This window comes from Corvus brachyrhynchos, unplaced genomic scaffold (genome assembly GCF_000691975.1).
Source record: "Corvus brachyrhynchos isolate BGI_N302 unplaced genomic scaffold, ASM69197v1 scaffold239, whole genome shotgun sequence".
NCBI classification, from domain to species: domain Eukaryota; kingdom Metazoa; phylum Chordata; class Aves; order Passeriformes; family Corvidae; genus Corvus; species Corvus brachyrhynchos.
Genome location: NW_008246057.1, coordinates 6,344,646 through 6,365,206, shown reverse-complemented (window position 1 = coordinate 6,365,206; position 20,561 = coordinate 6,344,646). Strand labels below are relative to the sequence as shown.

The following is a 20,561-nucleotide window of genomic DNA, read 5'->3' as shown; positions in this document are numbered from 1 at the left end:
AGAGCTCATTATATCCCTTTTTTAATGTAACTTCTGTTCTAGGAATTTAAGGTACTGTGGAGTCACAAAATTGGCACACAGAAATCCCACTAGCAGCACAACTCTGGAGCCCAGGTAGCTGAAAAATGATACAAATCATAAGAAAAAAAAATCCCATCTCATTCATTTGATTTAGTAGATGAAACAAGGAACAGATTCCTAAGAGACAACTCCAATTTTGTGTAGCCCTCATTCAGGCCAGTTCTCACGAGCACTAGCATGAATTAAAACAAGACAAGATCTTACATTTGGCTTAATAGGATTTGAAATTATGTGTGCCAAGGTCTGAGTTTTCTTTTTCTTTGAAGAATATCAATCTTTCTACATGATTTGCATGTCCATGTTTCTCTTCAGTACCAATTGTTTACGAATCTGTAGCAACATTCAAAATGTTACTCACTCTGAAAATGCTTTGGACTTAACTGATGGCAGGAGTGGTTGTTATTTTGGATATTTTGGGTCATGGAAGAGAATGATGAATTTCAGTTTCATGAGTGATCTTGCGTAGAAATTCCATAGAGCAGTTCTGTACACATAAGTAGATAAGAATAACAGCAACAACGTTTGTGACTCTGACCTTTATTGGCATAAATCTGAAAGTCTACATAGACAGGCAGACCTTTCAAATGTCATAATTGGATGGCAAACGCTTTTTGTAAGGTAAAAGAAATATTTCCTCCTGTTCATTGCTCTTCATGAAAGTGAGACTGATTCCCATGAAATGTTGAGCCCCATTGAGGTGGTCTTTCAATTCCTTATATCTTAACTGCAAGTTGAATATTTCACACAGTTTTACTTTTGATTTGGTAGATTAACTTATATCTTTTATTGCCTTTCTCACAGCCATGGGTAGCCATCTAAAGATATAGATTTTCTTATAATAAAATCAGGGTGGACAGGCATAGGAATGCCAAGATTCCCTAAGCAGTCCTCAAGAATTTTGCACAGGTTTTTCCCTAATGCTACTGCAACATAAAGAATGTAGAAGATAGCTCTCGTGGACTAATGCTCTGAATTTTTCTATTCTTTTCCACTGAAAACACACAGTGTGTAATAAGTTGCAAAATTATGCTGAAGCCATGAGATACTCCAACAGCAAAACTAAATCTTAACTACTTTATCAATTTTAATGTAGAGGTGTTTATATTAAAAATAAGAAAATCTAAACTTAGAATTTTAGAAAAGAATACCACATGTAGAACTAGACTCTTCTTACTTGTAAAATGAAGCTTTTATACAAATCAATGATACCAAAAAACCTCATGGAGGAAATACTAACAGCCTGGATCCAATCGTAATCATTTACTCACATTCTTAATTACTGAAAGTCATACTATGACTTTTAATTTTCCAAAGGAAGAAGTTTTTCCTACCAGCTTCTAAAAAGTCGAAGACATGATATTTTTAATGTAACTGTGCTCCTACCCAGCTGACTGTTAAATCAGAAGATCATAAAGAAATATACACTCCACATGAACTTTTGTTTCATAGCATTTACATTTCTTCCACGCATGCAAAGGAATTCCCAATCCAATCAAAATGCTGATAACCTTCAGTTTGGAGATTGGGTTTATTTAAAAGACAGCTAGACTTTTAAAAGTAATAAAGGTTAAAAAAACAAAAAAAGAAACTTATTAAATCTAGCTAGCTGGCTGCCTAAAAAATTGCAAATATAAACAGAAGTTTCATCAACTGCGCTTTTAGAAACCTCTAACTTTTTTTCTCTTGCAAATAGGTCACTTCTTCACCCCATGATTTTTAACCATCTATGTAAGTAATTTGCAACACAAGTGCATCCCACATCACCTCTGGTAAAATATAAGGTAACACAAAGAGTGCAGCCACGTAACGGAGCAGGTCTGATCCCTGCTACAGAATAATTGTGACTGGCTGATAAACTGTGAATAATATAATCAGGAAAAAAAAAAAAAGAAAAGGGAAAATTAGTATTATATCTACAGGAATAAAGAATGAATAGCATAAGTACAGCTAGATTTTGGGGTACAAAAACTCTGCAAAGTGCTGTGGGACAGGGACTGGGCTGAATATAAATCCACTTTCCTGTAAGAGACTTATCTAAAATGCATATAAAGGGAGGATCTTCACTACTGAGTCAATAGAGCCCTGGAGTCCAAGACACTGCTAATCTGCTAATTCTGGAACAGTCTGTTCAGTTCTGCTAAAACTGTCATCTAGAAGATCTCCAATAAAATGGAGAGGTTTCAGAAGATATTAGAGAAAATAATTAAAGGAATGAAAACAGACCTTGCCTGATCAAAGGAAAAGATTAATGGGGAAAAAGGGACTTAGTCACAGCCTGTAAAATTCTTTACAGGTTTTTATCTTGCATTTTCCCATCCAGCAAACAAAGGTATAATAAGATCCCATGACTGGCAGTGATGGCAGTGATGATAGATGAGTTTGCCTCAAGAGTGTAGTTAAATTTTCTAACCAATGTCTTTTAGAAGCATTTATGTAGTATTACTTTTGAATCACCCCACTTGATGATTTAAAATAATGCTTTTTAGAGCATTGTTTAATAACATGATGGTCTTTTCCAAACTAACCTACAGAACAACTTAACTGATAATTAGTGCTTCTAATATTAGAGGGTAAATTAATTCAGTGAATGATTCAGAGAAAATAAAAGGCTAATTCACCAACAACCTGAGTGAAAAAAATTAGCATAATAAACCTCTATTTCATTAACAGATCTGTGATTTAAACACATTTTTGTAAAAACTCCTAAATGAAGATTTATTTCTCTTTGGTCAAGAAGTAGGTTCTTTATTCATGACTTCACAGTTCTTTAAAAACGTAGCATCCATTCTAATTTTGTCATTTGGGAAGGTAATATGCTGAGTTAAAATCTTGTCCATTCAGGCTTTATTTCTGTAGGATGTAGGCTGCAGATAATTTGAACAGCAAAATCTCCTATCTCTTAGGAAGCACTCATTTGCTTTTAAACTCCACTGCACTCACTGCAGTCATGCACTAAAGCACCATATTTACAACACGGAATACTGGATGTGTTTAACAGGTTCAATTCTGTTTGCTGGTTAAAGATTAAGAGACCAAAAGATGGCATCTACTAACAATACTGTATGAAGAAAGAGGAATCACTGCAGACTGAAGTAAGTCCCACTGGGGGCCTAAGAAGCACCTGCCATTTTCACGTGGTGAGAGATCAATCAGTCTCTGTATGCAGCAAGATGACCTGCCGAAAGCTGAACCACAAGGGGGAGAGAAGAAAAATTATCAATTCCCCAAATTGTGTGCTCTGCGGTAATAAAATGCTGTTCTCTAAAAACTTTGCAATCGTGGTATCTTGGTCAAGATCAAAATTTGCAATGAAACCCCAGCTTGATAAACAGAAAAAAAAAGGTGTCCAAAATGTATTAGAAAATGAATTCTCTCTATTGTTAATGTGGAAATTCAGTCACATTATGAGAAAAATAAGTTTTAGGGTTTTCAAACTGACAGTTGTGGAGCACAAACACCCAGGGTTTTTTCCTCATGTACAAGACTCCACTTCGTATTTCCCAGACTTCAGTTCATTGCTTATTTGATTTCTGGTTGCCATGGAAGACTGAGTTGGCCAATGGAATACTAAAACATTCTAAATATGCATCAAAACCACAACTGTGACAACTGGAAATGAAAACAAGAGAATTGGAACCTGATATTTGTCTATTTGCTTGAAAGTGTTGTACCAACATCCCTATAAATTCACTTATTATGAAGCAGAAGAATAGCCAAAAAATCACAGAATCTTGCAGATAATTCTAGGTCCTACCAAAAGTCCAGGCTATTACCAGCTTGGGTTGGTGCCAGGGCACATGGATACAATTACATGTCAAGGTAAGGAAAGCCAACCTCAATTTGCAAAGATGAGAAACCATGAATGAAATCTCTAGACATTACTATTCTTCCCTAGGAAATCAAGTACTCAAATGCATCTTAAAAGCTGGCATGATAAAAAAAAAAAATATCTGGAATTCTAGGGGAAGCAGTTAGATCATGCACTTCTTATGTGATTAGCCTGGATTTTCTAATACTTTCATGTTCTCTCTCAAGTGTTTTTAAAGCCACTCTCCCACAATATGAAGTGTGATTTTTCATTTCCTGTTTTACAGAGGACAGCTATGGAGCAGCAGTTCAGTAGTAAATAACACAGGATGAGAATCTGTTTGGTATACATAAAAAAAACAAAAACAAAGAGGCTTATTAGAGGTATTTATTTGCATTTTCACTTCACTGCTGTTAAGAAGAATGATGGTTATAATAAAAACCCTCAATTAGAAACATCCAAAGCTGTCTTTCAATGTAACAAAAGAAAACCAAACTGGCAAAAATTAAAAATAAAGAAGACAGCCAAAAAATTCAAAATAGTATATTATTCTTCAATAGTCAATTAGAAAAGTACTTTTGTTTGAAACAAAACTATGCCAATGATCTGAGAAAACAGTGTGCTTCTCTTTCACTGGAGAAATTGTTCTGGAAGTGTTCATCCTTGCACAAATATTACCTTTAAGATATTATTAAGGTCATGGTCTGCAGAGGTTAACTGCTGAGCAAGTGACTGTAGTGTTAGCTCAAGAGAGATCCAAAGATGGCTATAACTGTTACATCAAACTTGCAGAAGAAAAAAACGTGACTTTCTCATAAGCGAAAGGCTTTTAAATAGCTAGTTCAGTTCCGCCAGTTCCTGCTTTAGTCTATTCTCTGTGACTGCAATTAGGTTTCAGCACATCTATCTTCCCATTAGTTTTTCTCCTCAAACACCATTGTCAATATATTTAATTTTAATACCACACCTTCAGTCATCCCATGGAGACAGATACAACACAACACTGGGCAGACCTGCTCTTCAATCTGAGGTAAAGTTCTGACTTCAATGAAGGGAACAGGTAGACTTCCTCTGATTTCTGTGGTATCATGGTTTAACACACAGACTCTATCAATAAACACGTCTCTAGGGTTTGCACCGTAAATCCTGTTATCACTTAGTGCCCTGACCAACTTCCATACATTAGCACTCAGCAAATTAACCTGTACAGTTAAAACAAAAAAAGACTTAATCGATGACAGTTATGTAGATAATATTTAAGAAAATGATTAAAATAAGCTCTTGATAAAGACTACAAAGATAGAAAATAAACAAAACCCCAAAACAACAAAAAAACCTCTTCCTACCCTCCAACAGAACTGCATATATGAGGAGGTAAACTGCAAACAATTTCTTTCACACAAAACAATAGTTTTCAAACTGTAATGTGTAGCATAGTTGCCTATTAAATAAGAAGAAATATATTCTTTCTTTTTGGCTTTCAAGTATCACAAAAAATATATTCTGTACTTCTGTGTGAGAGCTAAGTACAAAAAGGGTGAACAATGCTGCAGTCTTTAGTGATTGCTTCTTTTTCAAAAAACTCTTCTAGGATGACAAAACTTACTAGCAAGTTCTGTGTATGAATTGTGTATCACTTAGGCTTACTGTGACTCAATGCCTATGGAAGAGATTCAAAGGTATAGCTGTGTAATAATATTCAGGATACAAAATTAAATACTTCTCTTTCTAGGAATAGTAGACTAAGCTAAATGATGCCTAAAATGATTTTTAGATATCTTACATCAAGACATCACCTAATACCCAGCTTTAGCTAATCCTGAAAGCGTTTCACTCTCTACCCAGTTCTCAGTTTGATCTCAACTTCCCCTGTGCTTTTATATTAAATATCAATGTGAGTGCATTGACACTGATACACAGGGAAGCGTGTGCTCTGGGGAGAATTCTGTCTTTCCTCTGCCTAAGCTTCTCTATGATCTACTGTGCCTAACCTAAATTCCACTTAACTCCCCAGAAAACTGCAAACATTTTTATGGTCAGTCACAATCTAAAAAGCAATGGAAAACACAGTGTTTAACTCCTAGGAAGCAACCTAACGGCTATCATCCATATTCCTTGCAATATAAGCTATAAAAGTTTATATTCACAGCCTGAACCATACTGAAAAGTTTCCAAGAGCTCAGCTTAGAAGTTTGAATAAAAAATTGTAAATATTACCTGTCAGGTATTTTTACGAATGTCAGTGTATTTTTTCCTGGATCATCAGCAAGCACACTCTCCAGTTTATGCTGAAAGGACTTCTGTTATCATTGAAGAAGAAATATTTTAAAGTACTACTGTGTTAAACAAATTAGAAGGACTCCTCTGAGTATCCCTAATTTATATTTACAAACCATTTTAATTAAAACATATATCTCTGTACTTAACTTAAAACCTGTATTTCAATCTGACTGCCTTATTATGATTTTTCAAGGTTCCTGTACCATATGCATATACATTTTGAAAAACAAATATAAATAAAATATGATGGAATAAACACTGATTAGAACATTTTGTAACATCATTAACATACCCAATTTACATGGCACAAATCTGCTAACATCTGCAGCGATATAGAATCTCTCAACATCTTTCACATCGTGAAGATGAAAACAGCCTTTTTTTTGCTTCATTTGGTACAATAAATAAAACAGTGTATTTCACTTATTTTGCAGTCACGAGAAACCAATATGTCACTACAGCATATTAGCATAGAACATGAAAAGGGAGAAGATGGAACTATGACACCGAGCCGTTCAACTAATCTGTTAGCCCAGGACCTAGAACAAGAAATTGCCTCCATCAGACAGTAATTCATTGTTCTGGGAGGTTCCAAGATAAATAACCTAGACTACAGCATCACCTCCCTTGGCATTTTTCATATTTCTTCATTTCCATCATCCAAACCTAACAGTGGAATTTTAAACAAGGAACAATCTATTAAAACTGATGAAAAACATGCCCTTATATACACTAACATGCAGAAATTTATGAAACCATTGCTGTTGACTATTTGTGAACAATATTACGTCCCTGTTTATTTAGATGGACTTGGTTGTTTGGTTAACTTTTAACTGGGAAAATGTTTTCTTGACCCTTAGCTGGAAAATAAAAATCTGTCAAAAATGAAAATATATTCTGAAGGGTGCCAACTGTTGATGTAAAATGCAATTATGTTACAATTATATCCATAGTGTACTAGCACAAAGATGCAATAAGTATCATCCATTCAGACCTTACAAAAGAAAGCTCAGCTTAATACTCAACTGCCAGATTTTTGTTTCAGTTGAACTGTTTCACTCAATATCCATTTGTATTAATAAATTAAATACTAAAGTCTTTATTCAGCCTGAAAAAGCAACTATAGTCTTCCCCTACTGAGAGTGGAGTGCACAACTTACCTAATAGTAACAGATCTGTAAATTGATACTGTAGTCTGTCCATCTGAACATTTTTAAAACAGACAGTTCAGATCCAATTCAGATCTGCAGAAGTTCATTCAACAAAATATTAAGTCCTTAGAAGCAACCCTCCTCTGCAAATTCCTAACTGTTGACAACCTCTTTAATTTGCAGTTCTTTATTTCCACAGAGCCGTGTGGTAGCAATCTATCATCCACAAGGTTTCTTGCCTGTTTGCTCTTTTCCTTTGTCCACATCCTTTGCCCCAGGCATTCTTCTGCTTCACAAAAACTAACTGCTTGTATTTCAGAAAACCTGAATGCAAAGTGTTATGCATTTGCAAGCATCCAAATCCAACAAAGCCACTGTGCTAAAAGTGAGTGCTTAGATTCAGGAGTCTGAAACCAAATCACTGAGACTTTCAGCTCTTAACCTTTGCAAACTACTTTTGAAACAAGAAAGACCAGGAACACATTGAACCAAACCACTTTCCCAAGGGCCACTGCAGCTGTCAGCATTGCAGGGGCAGCCAGTGGACTGGGTGTTGAGCAGGTTGTTGAACAGATACTGATTTTTCTGCTTGTTATATTATTTGCCCACCTTTCTCTTCCACTCAGCTGAAACCATCTCTGTATCTTCTCTTCTCAGCCATCTCCGTGTGTATTCCACACCCTATCAGGTGTGGGATCCCACACCCTATCCCACACACTTCTCAGGTGAAGAGCTATTACCATACATTAAGATAACCTACAAAGTCAATATCTAAAAGTAAGATCAGTCTGAAAAACAGTTTATTACCTTTACAGATTTTTTGACTACTTATCCATTGTAACTCAGGGCTTTTTCTGTTTTTATGTTTCAGATACATCACATACTATTCCAAGGACAAAAATGAAATGTACGCCAAAAATAATTTTAATGTGAATGTGTCATTCCTCACATAAATTAATGGAAGACCTAGTCCTTGGTTCATAAAATTCTTGCTTATTTGCCTTTATTAGCATGCATTACCAAAGACATATTAGATACATCCCTGTCTCCCGTTTTAACAAGCACTTTTACTAAGATGATTGTAATTAATGATGGGTCCTTTATTACAAATTATTTTGAAATTTTTACTTCCAAAAATGTTATCAGCAGTAAAATCTCCATCACTAACAACAGACCACTCTGCACCACGAGGCAAGAGAAAGATAGCTTCAATAGAGCAAATAAAGTAGCAAAAATACTTCTTTTCTATGAAAGGAACTGCTGGACTTCTCATATTGGTTATGTATTTCTTGTACTTTTTGCATCCTTCATGTTCATCGTAATTTTAGAGGAAATAGTTCCATAGGATTGTAAAAGACAAGTCATTCCTCCTAGAAAGATCAAATTGCTCCTGTGATCAAGTCAAGTAATTCAGCTTGCTCTGGCACTACAGGAACCAGAGAACTGGAAGAGCAGCAGCCCCTTAGATCACTGGGTCACTGGGTCACAGTCCTATCTGTATGAAGATATAAATCAAATGACCCAAGTGACTAGCAACTCACTGTAGATTAAAACTCTCTCATTAACCCTTATCAGGGGTGTGTTATCTTCAGAGGACTCAGAACAGTTCATGAGATTTCTAATATTTAAGATGCAGTTCATGATAAAGCAGCAATGGGGATCTACAGCAAAACCTTAACTGAAGCACCATGGTCTCTCTGGGGCAATAACCATCTCACCTGAAACCTGCCTGAGCTGGCAGATGACTGAAGGGATAACAGCAGACGTAAGGCAATCTAAGATTTTGCAGGAAACTTTCACAGACATTTTCCAGAAAAGTTTTAGGAGGGCATTAGCACATACGTAGTTGTATTAATAACTTTTGTATTAATGTATTAATACTTTTTGCCCCTTTCCAAACCCTCAGTTCACTTCCAACTCTTGTCATCTACACCATGGAGTCCCCTCTAGGGGCCAGGTGCAGTAAAGTATATACTTTTAATGGTGGCAATTTAAGAGCTATGGGAAGATTTCTGGTTTTAAGAGGCACAGCTGGGCCAAAATATTCTACTGAAACATGTACTATCAACATTACAAAACCAGAAATGCATCCTATTTTACGGGGTTCATAATCTTTAGTGCAGTTATCTTATTCTTTCATCTTTTTATTGTCTCGTAATGGAATACCATTTTTAAAGGATATTGTTCCAGATAGTATCAGAGATTTAAGAAATACAACCTATTAGTTTCTTTCTGCACTTATATTAGGCCCCTTAAGAATAAGTCACTTGGAAATAACTTTTGAGAAATAGTATCTCTATCTTATGGGCTTTTACAGAACTCAGCTTTATTTTGGATGGATGTTGTTCATTTACTGAAAAGGTTAAAGATCTTTTAAAGTGTTTCATTGTTCATCAGCAATAGAACTTAACACGCATTCTATGAACAAAAAGTTCCCCCCATACCACCTGTAATTGAATTGTTTCTGCCATTATATACTAGCAGTGAAAACCCTGGATTTTTCTTACATTATGCAATAAGTTGTAATAGGGCGCAGTATGATGAAATATACATATGTAGTGCTGGTCAACAGCATATTACATACAGAATATTACCGAATCCAGCTCAATAAATTCTGATTTTCCATGTTTTGCAAGACTCAGAAAAAAACACCACTATCAGCAAATATGGTAAAAGAATGGGGTTTCAGTCCTGCTACCATGGAAAAAGAAAAAGCGGGAAAATTTCACCCTGCTGAGGCAAAGTCACTCAAAGTACATGATCACTTCTGCTTGAATTGCTGGCTTCCCAGAAAGCACAGGCTACACATAAGGGTCAGGTCTTCTAGGGCTAGATCACACTGTAGGCCAGAACTAGCTGTGAGGAAAGGAGGCTGGCTAATCCTGAGCCTCGCAGGTGCCCTCATGCACAGAAATATATGGTTAGAGAAAAAGGTCTATACTAGCCTGGAGAAAAGGGGGCTGAGGAAAGACCTTATCACGCCCTGCAACTATCTGAAAGTAGATTGTATCCAGGTGGGGGTTAGTCTCTTTTGACAAGTCATAGGATAAGAGGAAATGGCCTCAAGTTCCCCTGAGAGGGACAGATGGTGAGGGGATGTGTCAGTGTTAGATTGAATATTAGGTAAAACTTCTTTATCAAAAGGGTTGTCAAGTACTGGAAGAGGCTGCTCAGGGAAGTGGTGGAGTCACCAGCCCCGAAGGCATTTAAAAGATACGTAAATATGGCACTTAGGGACATGGTTTAGTGGTGAACTTGACATCATTATTAGGTTAATGGACTTAATGATCTCAAAGGTCTGTTCCAGTGAAAACGATTCTATGATTCCATGATTTTATCATTCCTGACATAATGACTGTCTACCCCTGCAATTGTAAGTAGGCACAAAACTATCACTGAAAAGAAAATGAGAAAGTTTATTTGGGAATATTCTTCTCTCTGAATATGAATTAGTGGACCATTCTTGAACCAATGGGCAGAGAATTCAATGCAATTTTATTAAAACGGCATGCTGACAATTTAAAACATGCACCAAGAATTCATAGTTGTGGCTGTAGTCAATACAGTACAGTATAATTTCAGTCTTGTTGATACTAGCAAAATTTTCACAACCTATACATGATTTGTGAGTAGAGCTGTGCCTGAATCAAGGCCTTATTAAAAACAAAACAAAATAAGCAAAAAAAAAAAAAAAAGGAAAAGGAAACCCCAAAAATAGAAGGAATTGCTGAATTATTTATGGAACTCTTCTATATTCTCTTCTATAGTTCTATTATATCTTTTCAGTGTATCAGTTTGCCAGCAAAGCTGTAACAACCTCAGACTTTAAAAACATGTGATATGTACAAAATCAATCAATAAAACTGTCTGGAAACATCAACAATAACACGCTAACTTTATTACTTAGCACTCCTAACTTGGTTTGTGTACACTATGGTCACAGGTTTTTGATCATGAGGTTTACTAGTCCCTCCTCAAACTATTAGCTTTTCAGTCTGTGGGCCATAGAATTACAGAATGTCAAAGGGTTGAAATGGACTTTAAAGATCATCTAATCCAAATCACCCATGCCATGTGGAGGGACCCCTCCCACTAGACCACATTGATCAAGGTCTTATCCAATCTGGCCTTGAGCACGGTCAGGGTTGGGACATCCACAACTTCCTTGGGCAACCTGTTCCAGTGTCTAACAACCCTCACAGAAAAAAATTTCTTCCTAATATCTAACCTAAATCTCCCCTCTTTCAATTTGTACCCATTATTCCTTGTCCTGTCACTAAAGTTCCTGATGAAGAGTCCCGTTCTGGCTTCCTGGTAGGCCCCTTTCCTGATACTGGACAGATCCTATGAGGTCTCCACACAACCTTCTCCAACCTGAACAGCCCCAGCTTTCTCAGCCTGTCTTTGTAAGGGAGGTGCTCCAGTCCTCTTATCAGGTTTTGTGCCTCTCCTCCGGACTTGCTCCAACAGTCCTTATGTTGGGAACACCAAAACTGCATGCAGTATTCCAGGTGGGGTCTCACAAGAGCAGAGCAGAGGGGGAGAATCACCTCCTTTGACCTGCTGGCCATGCACCTTTTGATGCAGAACAGGTTGGCTTTCCGGGCTGCAAGCACACATTGCTGGCTCATGTTGAATTTTTCATCAACCAACACCCCCAAATCTTTCTTCTGCAGGGCTGCTCCCAATCACTCATTCACCCAGCCTGTATTTGTGTCTGGGATTGCCACGACCCATGTGTAGGACCTTGCACTTTGATTTATTGACCTTCAGGACCTTTACACAGGCTCACTTCTCAAGCCTGTCCAGATCCCTCTGGATGGCATTATCCCTTCCCTCCAGTGTGTTGACTGCCCCACCTAGTTAGGTGTCATCAGCAAATTCGCTGAGGGTGCCCTTGATCCCACCATCCATGTTGCCAACAAAGATGTTGAACAGTATCAGCTGCAGTAGTGACCTCTGAGGGACGCCACTCAACACGTGGACAATGACCCCTTGACCATAACTCTCTGTGTGCAGCCCTCCAGCCAGTTCTTTATTCACTAACTGGTCCATCCATCAAATCCATGTCTCTCCAGTTTGGAGACAAGGATGTCACATGAGACAGTGTCAAACGCTTTGCATTTAAGTCCAGGTAGACAATGTCAGTTGTTCTGTCCCTATCTCCCAGTGCTGTAGGCCCTGTCCTAGAAGGTCACCAGGTTAGGCAGGCATGATTTTGTAAAGCCATGTTGGCTCTTACCAATCACCCCTTTATTTTCCATGTGCTTTGGCACAGTTTCCAGGAGAATCTGCTCCATGATCTTCCCTGGAACAGAGGTGAGACTGGTTAGTCTGTAGTTCCCCAGGTCGTTTGCTTTTCCCATTTTAAACATGGGGGTTATATTTCCCTTTTTCAGTCATCATGGACTTCACCTGACTGCCATGATTTTTTCAACAGTGATGGATAATGACTTAACAGCTTCATCTGCCAGCTCCCTCAGGAGCCACAGATAAATCTTATCAGGTCCCACGGACTTGGGCACATTCAGGTTCCTTAGAAGATATTGAACCTGGCCCTCTCCTACAGTGGGCTGCAGGTCTTCATTCTGCCAGTCCCTGCATTTGCATTTCTCAACTAGGGTGGCATGGCTGGAGCACTTGCTGTTGAAGACTGAGGTATAGAAATCACTGAGAAACTCAGCACTCTTTTCCCATGGTAGTAATGTCTCTCTTTTCCTTCTGGAGAGGGCCCACATTTATCCCTAGTCTTTCTCTTGCTTGCAACATATCTATAAAGCCTTTCTGTTATCCTTAATATCCCTGGCCTGCAAATAAGTATGGCTCTGTTTTTTGAGGGTTTTTTTTTTTCTGTTTTGTTCAGATTTTGGTTAAGCTGCATAATACTGTAATGAAGGTTTCCTTAAAAAGCCATATAAACCCTGCTGTGCAGATATTTCACTCTTTACAACCTAGCTACAATACTCTTCTAAGCTATGCTGCCAAATTTTTATGCAATGCTCAGTTCTATGGCAGAAGTCTTTGCATGCATACAGACATTTATATGGCAGATGTTTTGTGCATGATATTTTTTGTTTTCCTTTCAAAAAATTGTATTATGTCTATGCAAATTCCCTGTACTTCAATAATTTTGTTAAGAGCTGACAAATACGATCAGTACTTTATCTTCCAATGGGAATAATACTCAAATACGGACTGCTTTGTCAGCAACATCTACAACACTTTGGGAGGTGCTTCACAATTTGTTTCATTTTAAAGTTCATTAATTTGAGGCATATAAAACAAAAATGTATTATAAAATGATGAATTTCTGGCTTTCATTAAAATGTGTATATTGCAGAGAATGTGATTTTGTCAGTACCCTTTATTTCCTTCAAGTTCACCATTAAAAATACAACTATACTTGTATTAGTGTTAGAGTTTTATTTCATATGTTGAATCAAAAACAAATAAAACGTGGCACAAAACACACTGTAAGAGGATGTTTTGACCCCGTTCAATTTTGATGTTCCTAAATGAAAAATAAAATATTACTTCTAGGGGATATAACGGAAGTGGATTTCTACATTACTAAGTTGCTACATTGCTCTCATAAGAGCCAGATGACAACCCATCAGAACAGTGTGACTATTTCAGAATGCAGGTAGAGACATTTTCACACTTACTTGAGCAGAACTGCATAATATGCTACCAAAGAACCCTTTGTTTGATTTTAAACATCTGCCAGTGGTCTTATATTCTTTATCATTTATTAAGAAGGACAAAGAGATTACTGGTGAAATACAGACATTTGAGAAAGCATTCGTATTGCAATTAGAGGACCTTCTATCAAGCATTATTATATAAACACACATTTATTCATCATGTTGTACCATTGATTTCAGTAGAGTTAGTTACATCAAGAATAAGAAGAAAGAGAAAACAGCAGTTCACAAAGGAAGAACAAAGATGAAAGGTATGATATTTAACATAACAAAGCCTACTGAAAATCAGATGATTAAGTGCAAGTATGCACTCAATGAAATGGAGGCGAAAGCAATGCTGCTCTCCACGTCAAATTGTCTTCTGGAATGAGAGTAACAGGGGATGATTTGATTTAAAAATAAAGACATAAAATGTGACTATAAAAATAAAGGTAAGCATCAAAATTAAATGTTTGGAAGTGTTCTCCCTCAAATGCATTTAGCACTGCTCCCCCAGCCTCCACTGAATCTGTTTACTGCAGTATTATATGGGTAAATCTGATCCTCTGGATTGCCTGCAGTGGCCAAGATATCCACAGCCTCTGTTCAGATTCCCTAATGGCTCCAAGTTCTTCTTTTTCCACCAATAGCAAGTTACTCTGAAAAAATTACAGAAGTCAGTAAAAAATTCTGCGATAATCACCCTGATTGCTTAGCAAGTAACATGAAGGAAAAGGCAAGCCATCTAAAATCTTAGGTTAGGTGATAAACATCTAAACCTTCCAAATCCAATCTTTTAATTTGCATGTCTTTAGAGTTTATATTTATTAGATCTCTCTGAAGTTAATATTAAATAAAAAATGTTCATTCATATTCTAAATGGAGGCCCCTCTACTATTTTCCAGATTTAGGCAGACAAGAATATGAAGTCAGGCTGAACCACCAGGATGAATCAGGAAAAACATGGCAAGTATGATGACAACAGGGCAATCCATCATTTGCATATCAGTCTAGTAGGTAAACCACTTTTCTGGGATGCATCTAGACCTATTTATCACAAGGGTGATTGAATCTCCCCGTCCTGCATCCCAGGAAAATTCCATGACCACCAGGCAAATATGTCAAATCAGAATATTTTCTCACTCCTTTTTCAAAAACTAAAGCACTGTGCAGCAAATCTGAAGTTGCATGGAGAACTGACAGGATAGTTTGTCTAAGCTCAGTAGTAGACACCAGTCAGGGAAGAGAACAGAGGATACAGACCTCTCTCCATGAAACATAAGATTTTTATATTGGCATTGGATAAATAACAGTCTGAAGAGATTTAATTGTCTTCTGGAGATACCTAATCTGACTGCAAAGCCACTGCAGACAGAAATTTCATTGTCCTGGTTGAGGGCTGGATAGTAAAGCTGGGCACCTTTGCTCATGTCCTCGGCTTAGACATTTAAGATATGCCCAGATGTGAATTCAATTCAAAATTTGCAATGCCTAGAAAGAAATTTCATCATATAATTTGTGTCCTGTTCAAACCCAGGTGTGCCAAATCTCAGAGACTACTGAAAAATACAGTAGTTAGCTTGTATCTGATCTTTCCCATGCTACCTCTACTATTATAAGAACTAAGTATCAGTCTTCCCACATCCCTGAAAACTTTCTTTTACTGTTTACACATTTGACATTCCCGCACCACAAAATATCTCATTCTTTTGTGGCTAGAACAAGAATTGTTGTGTAAGGGAAAATTCTCAGGACTTCATGGAGAGAAAAGAAAGAGGCAGGAACAAAAAGGAGAAGAATAAAAGAGAATTTTTTTTTTTTAAAAAGTAAATTTATTAGAGAGTAGAGATGCTACCTTTAAAAGCCCTGGTCCAGAAAAGTACAACATCCTCCGGAGTTTAGGACATGGACTTTCAAACATCTTATCCTGTTCATGTAGGTGTACACTGGTGTATTTCACATGAGGGATGTATTTAATGCACTTTGTCTTTACTTCAGAGTCAACTTTCAGAATTCTTTGGTAAGTGCAAAGTGGGGAAGAATAGCAGTGTTGGCTGAAAAAAGCTAACTAGGTATCCATCAGCAATTGTTGATGGCCCAAAGGCAGTGGAACTATGTAATAAAGGCAGACAGACCTCATAGGTTTTGGCCTAGAATAATTTAATCTGCAATCAGAAGCTGATCTGGCTGAAAACTAACCTGGCAAAAAGTGATGCCTGTTTTGCATCCCAGACATTTCCACAAGCACTTAGTGCCTGACCAAAACAGAAGTCAGGCATATACAGACAGTGAGGTGGGAGAGTAGGAATGGGGCACTCTGGATTTAGATTGGTTTAGACTACCATGAAGCTGCACTACAAGTTGAAAGAAAAGCTCTTAGTCTATATTTTGCTGATTGATTTTGCTGTCCCACTCTTGCCTGGCTTTATTTGGATCAAGGATCAGCCAGTTTTGTTCACTTCCAACCTCTTGTCTCATTCATGTATAATGAGATTACTAAGATCTAATGAAAAACAGGAATAACCCGAGTTTTGGGCTATCACTTTTGCACGACACGGTAAACTGAATTGTCTTTCTGCATACCCCTGCATGCTCATATGCAAGTGATCAGGAAGTAGCTGAAGTAGCTGAAAACAAAACCTCACAGGCAGGAGTTAACTAGATCAAAAAAACTGGCAACTTTATCCTTATGGTCTGCCCCCAAGGTAAAGAAACTTACATGCAGACATAATGCTATTGAGAATTTCTATTCCAAATGGTTAATGCAAATATAGCAGTGGAATACTGGAAAACAGAAATGTCTGTTATGTGTCTACCTTTCACAGATTTTCAATAACTCTTAAGAGCTTAATATCTTTTATGCTTTTGAACCCATTCTTAATAAAATAACATTAGACTTTTCACAAGTCTGTCACCTCCTGGGCCACCTCGACCTAGATCAATACACTCCTGTTAAGTGTTATTATGCACTGTTCGCAGGTCCTCCATCAGTATCTTGTTGAAATGACAGTTTTCAATATGACAGGCCTTTCTGAATTAATTTTCAAGTATGGTTTTAAGAAATAATGTGTCAAATGTTATTATAAAAATCCATAAACTAAAACACCTTTTTCATTTTCTATATTCACTGCTTGTTTTTTTCAGTCCAAGAATTCTAGCTTGCTTTGCATGATTTAACAGAAATCTTTGGGAGTATTCTTAAAAATGGAAATGTTCCAAAATGGATATACATGTGCAATAACTTCATCTTCTAACACTTATGTCATGAACATTTTCTTTGGGCAAAATGGGAGTGTAATAATTCTAGCATTTTAAATTCTTGGGGTTGATGTGACATACCAGTTTCCAGCCTTCATAAGTTTACATTACATGCCCACCAAAAACATGTTTTAAACTATATACCAAGTTCTGTGTTAGTCTTTCCAGGCTTTTTCCTCGTTTGCATTATCAAATCTATTTTTCTTCCACACATAAAATGTATCCTGCAGTCCCCTTCAGTTCAACTATATGGCATTCAGCATCTATTGAATCCCTTCTTAAAAACAGTGCGTTGTGCTACTTACAGCAAAAAATTGTGCAAGTAAGCTCCAGGTTTGTTTCCTCAGATAGTCTCTCCTTGAAGTCACTTATAAAATGAAAATTGATTTTCTCATATTCATGCAAGAAATCAGAACCTTCAGACAGTATAAATCTATCATGAAGCATATATGGTAGGAGTGGGCAGCGCTGTATCAAATTGTCTGATTTAGCAGATGAGAAATGAAGTTTAGTTGCTTACCACAGACAACCAGTGAACCAGCACATTCTCCTGACTTCCAGCTGTCACCCCACAAGGGCACTGGTCTATAGGTTTTATGTCATGTGTGCTCACCCCGTGAAAGATGCCGTCCATACCCTTACAATGTCTATCTGTTATGCTAAGAATTGTCAAAACACAAAAAGACCCAATATTACCATTACTGATATGAATTTGGTTTGTCTGTTGCTTTTAGTCCATCTCAATACTAATTCTTAACATGCTTTTTTCTTAGACCAGTTACCATGCTATTTCAGTATTTGGAAAGGCCTATCTAAATGCAAGTGGTGACCAAGGTGTTAAACAATAATTTAAAAATCTAGTATCAGGCTCTTCACAGACTCTCTTTGATGGGCCTGCAAATTTTCCAGGCAGATACCTGAACCTTCTATTAGAGGTGTGAATTTTCTATGCCCTGAGCCTTCCATTTTTAAATTTAGGCTCTTTTCTTGTTTTGGGGGCAATGAAAGATAATCCTAACCCCATACAAGAACATAATTTTTACTGGTGTCCTGGAAAAGTATGCTATTTAGAAAGAATTTCAAATGAAAGTATTTTGTGTTTATCAGGACCAACTTAACAATTTAGGCATTCCTTAAATGCACCTTTTAAAAACTGAACACTTTAACTTTTTCAAATATCCACAATTCATTGTGTGGGTTCATACTATGACAGAATACTGAACTCGCCAAGTTACAGATGTGGTTTTATTTCCATTTCAGAATTCTGCTTTCAAAGTACAGAAAAAACCCCAACCCAACAAAGGGTTTGCTTGGTGTTTTTACTGAAAACATAATTTATTCCACAAACCCATGAAACAGACTATCAGAAATTATTATTATTGCCTTGGGTAGAATCAGCTTTCGTTTACTTACTGAAAGGGACAGTTCAGACCTCAAACAGATCAAAATGTAGCTCATTTTACCGTGCAGTAACTGCTTTTATAAATAGATTAATCTATACAACCATGAAAAGCCATAGTTCGTAAGCATTAATCAGAAATCACTTTTACCTCACTGAATCTAAAACTGGCCTGTCCCTAAGTTAGCATAGTAAGATTGAACTGAATGCTAAAATTCCCAATATGACTGTGAGTTAAGTAATGGGAATCCTGAAAGAAAATATATCACTAGAAGTCTTATCTATCTAAAATTCTGTTTATTTATTTGCACAGGATATGCAACATCTTTGAAATAGCCCATGCAGAAGTGGGCACTCATATTTTCTGTAGCTTTATAAAGACAAAAAAATTAGTATAATTCTTCATTACTGAAATCTGAAAATACATGCTCTAAAAGTGAAGAACAAAACTTAAATTTCCCTAATTTCTTCCAAGGATTTATTTGAGATGTTAACAAATTATGATTTCACTTAGTTTGCCATTTCACTACAAGTTATTTTTGGCGTAAATTTTGGTCTCTTTTCAGGCAGTGTGAATCACCGAACATCAATATTCAGCATTCAGGACAGAGGAAGGCATCTAATCTCTTTAAGTTGGTCCTTTAAATATCTGACAGCTCCTTTCAACCTACAAAAATCACAAAATCTTTGCTACCATTTTGTCTTAGGACTTGAAGATCAGTTATTTGACATGAAGAAGTGTATTTTCATAAGGATAATGGAAAATACAATGTGCAGGTTTCGATACACTGGTATGACAAAGAAAGGCACAGCTTTGAAAAGACTGTAATAGTTGAAGCATTACTAATATGCAACAGAACCCGTGTATTTAGATGGAATAGCATGGCCCCTTCTGAGACGCTTCAGCTTCATGAGGATTTTATTTCTATTAGGTTTCTCTGTGATGTAGTCCTTAAGACATGGGGCCATGAAGACCATCCTACCATTCTGCTTGTAAATTGTCTACTATTCTTCTGTAACACAAGAAGTAGAAACATGATATTTAGCCTTTCTGAGAATTAAGACAACCAACTCCCATACCCCATATTTGCTTGGAAATTAACAGAACAGGATCTAGTTGCAATCCTGTGAATGATGACCCATTTGTAGATCAGGAAAACAATGAGAGGAATACGGCTCAAAGGATTAAAGCCTCTTGTAATCCATGGAAATAAATAGGTTGAATCTAGGCCTTGAAGTACACATCTATAGAGTGGACACTGAAGCACATAGCTATAACATGTAAAGAATTGGTATTTTCTCTCATAATTTATATTAGTACTACTGAGAAGAACATCAAATTAATACAAAACTATTAAAAGGTTCAGTTAAAGCACTGTACAATGACTAGGACTTATTCTATAGATAGACTGGTACATTAGAATGAGTTGTTAATTAAAAGTAACCTAGTTCTGGTAGTTCATATGTACAGTCAAAGATGCAGATATCATGACTTTTTGATCTCAACAATATCTGCCAAAGGTATTCTTCAGAAAGTGTTCATGTTCTACCCTTCCTCAATTTGGTGTGTATATATAAAAGGTAGAGCACATCAATGTTTTAACATATTGTCATAGGTTAGCAAGCATAGTCCCGGAAGGGACGTCCTTGCTAAGGGGTGCTTACAGTTTCCTCTGGGAACTGATAGAACCTATCAGCTGGCCAGTTTGGATATGGACAATTCTCTAAGCCACTTAAAGTTGTGATCACCTCTGTGATCCACATTTAAGAATAGGCAAACTCCCCCTCCAAGCTCTCTCTCGTTTCCGGCGCTGGGACAGGCGGCTGCAGGGCCCGAGCAGGGCCCAGTGGGCCCGGCCAGGCCCTGCTTGGGCCAGGCTGGGCCGGGCCACGGCCATCCT

The 20,561-nt window shown here is 37.1% G+C and overlaps 1 protein-coding gene across 12 annotated transcripts in view; it reads right to left on the bottom strand.

Annotated features, from left to right (window-relative positions):
- FAM19A5 (family with sequence similarity 19 member A5, C-C motif chemokine like) overlaps positions 1–20,561 on the bottom strand; it is a 524,445-nt gene that overhangs the window by 164,435 nt on the left and 339,449 nt on the right. Inside the window, exon 5 of one of the 12 annotated variants that reach the window (XM_017745998.1) lies at positions 13,833–14,662. The exons of 7 other annotated variants lie outside the window; for them this stretch is intronic. In XM_017745998.1, the coding sequence (XP_017601487.1) occupies positions 14,537–14,662 (126 nt within the window). In that variant the 3' untranslated portion in view covers positions 13,833–14,536. Of the gene's footprint in view, positions 1–13,832; positions 14,663–20,561 lie in introns of those variants that run through there. 4 more of the 12 variants (XM_017745988.1, XM_017745995.1, XM_017745989.1 and 1 more) reach the window with 4 other exon arrangements.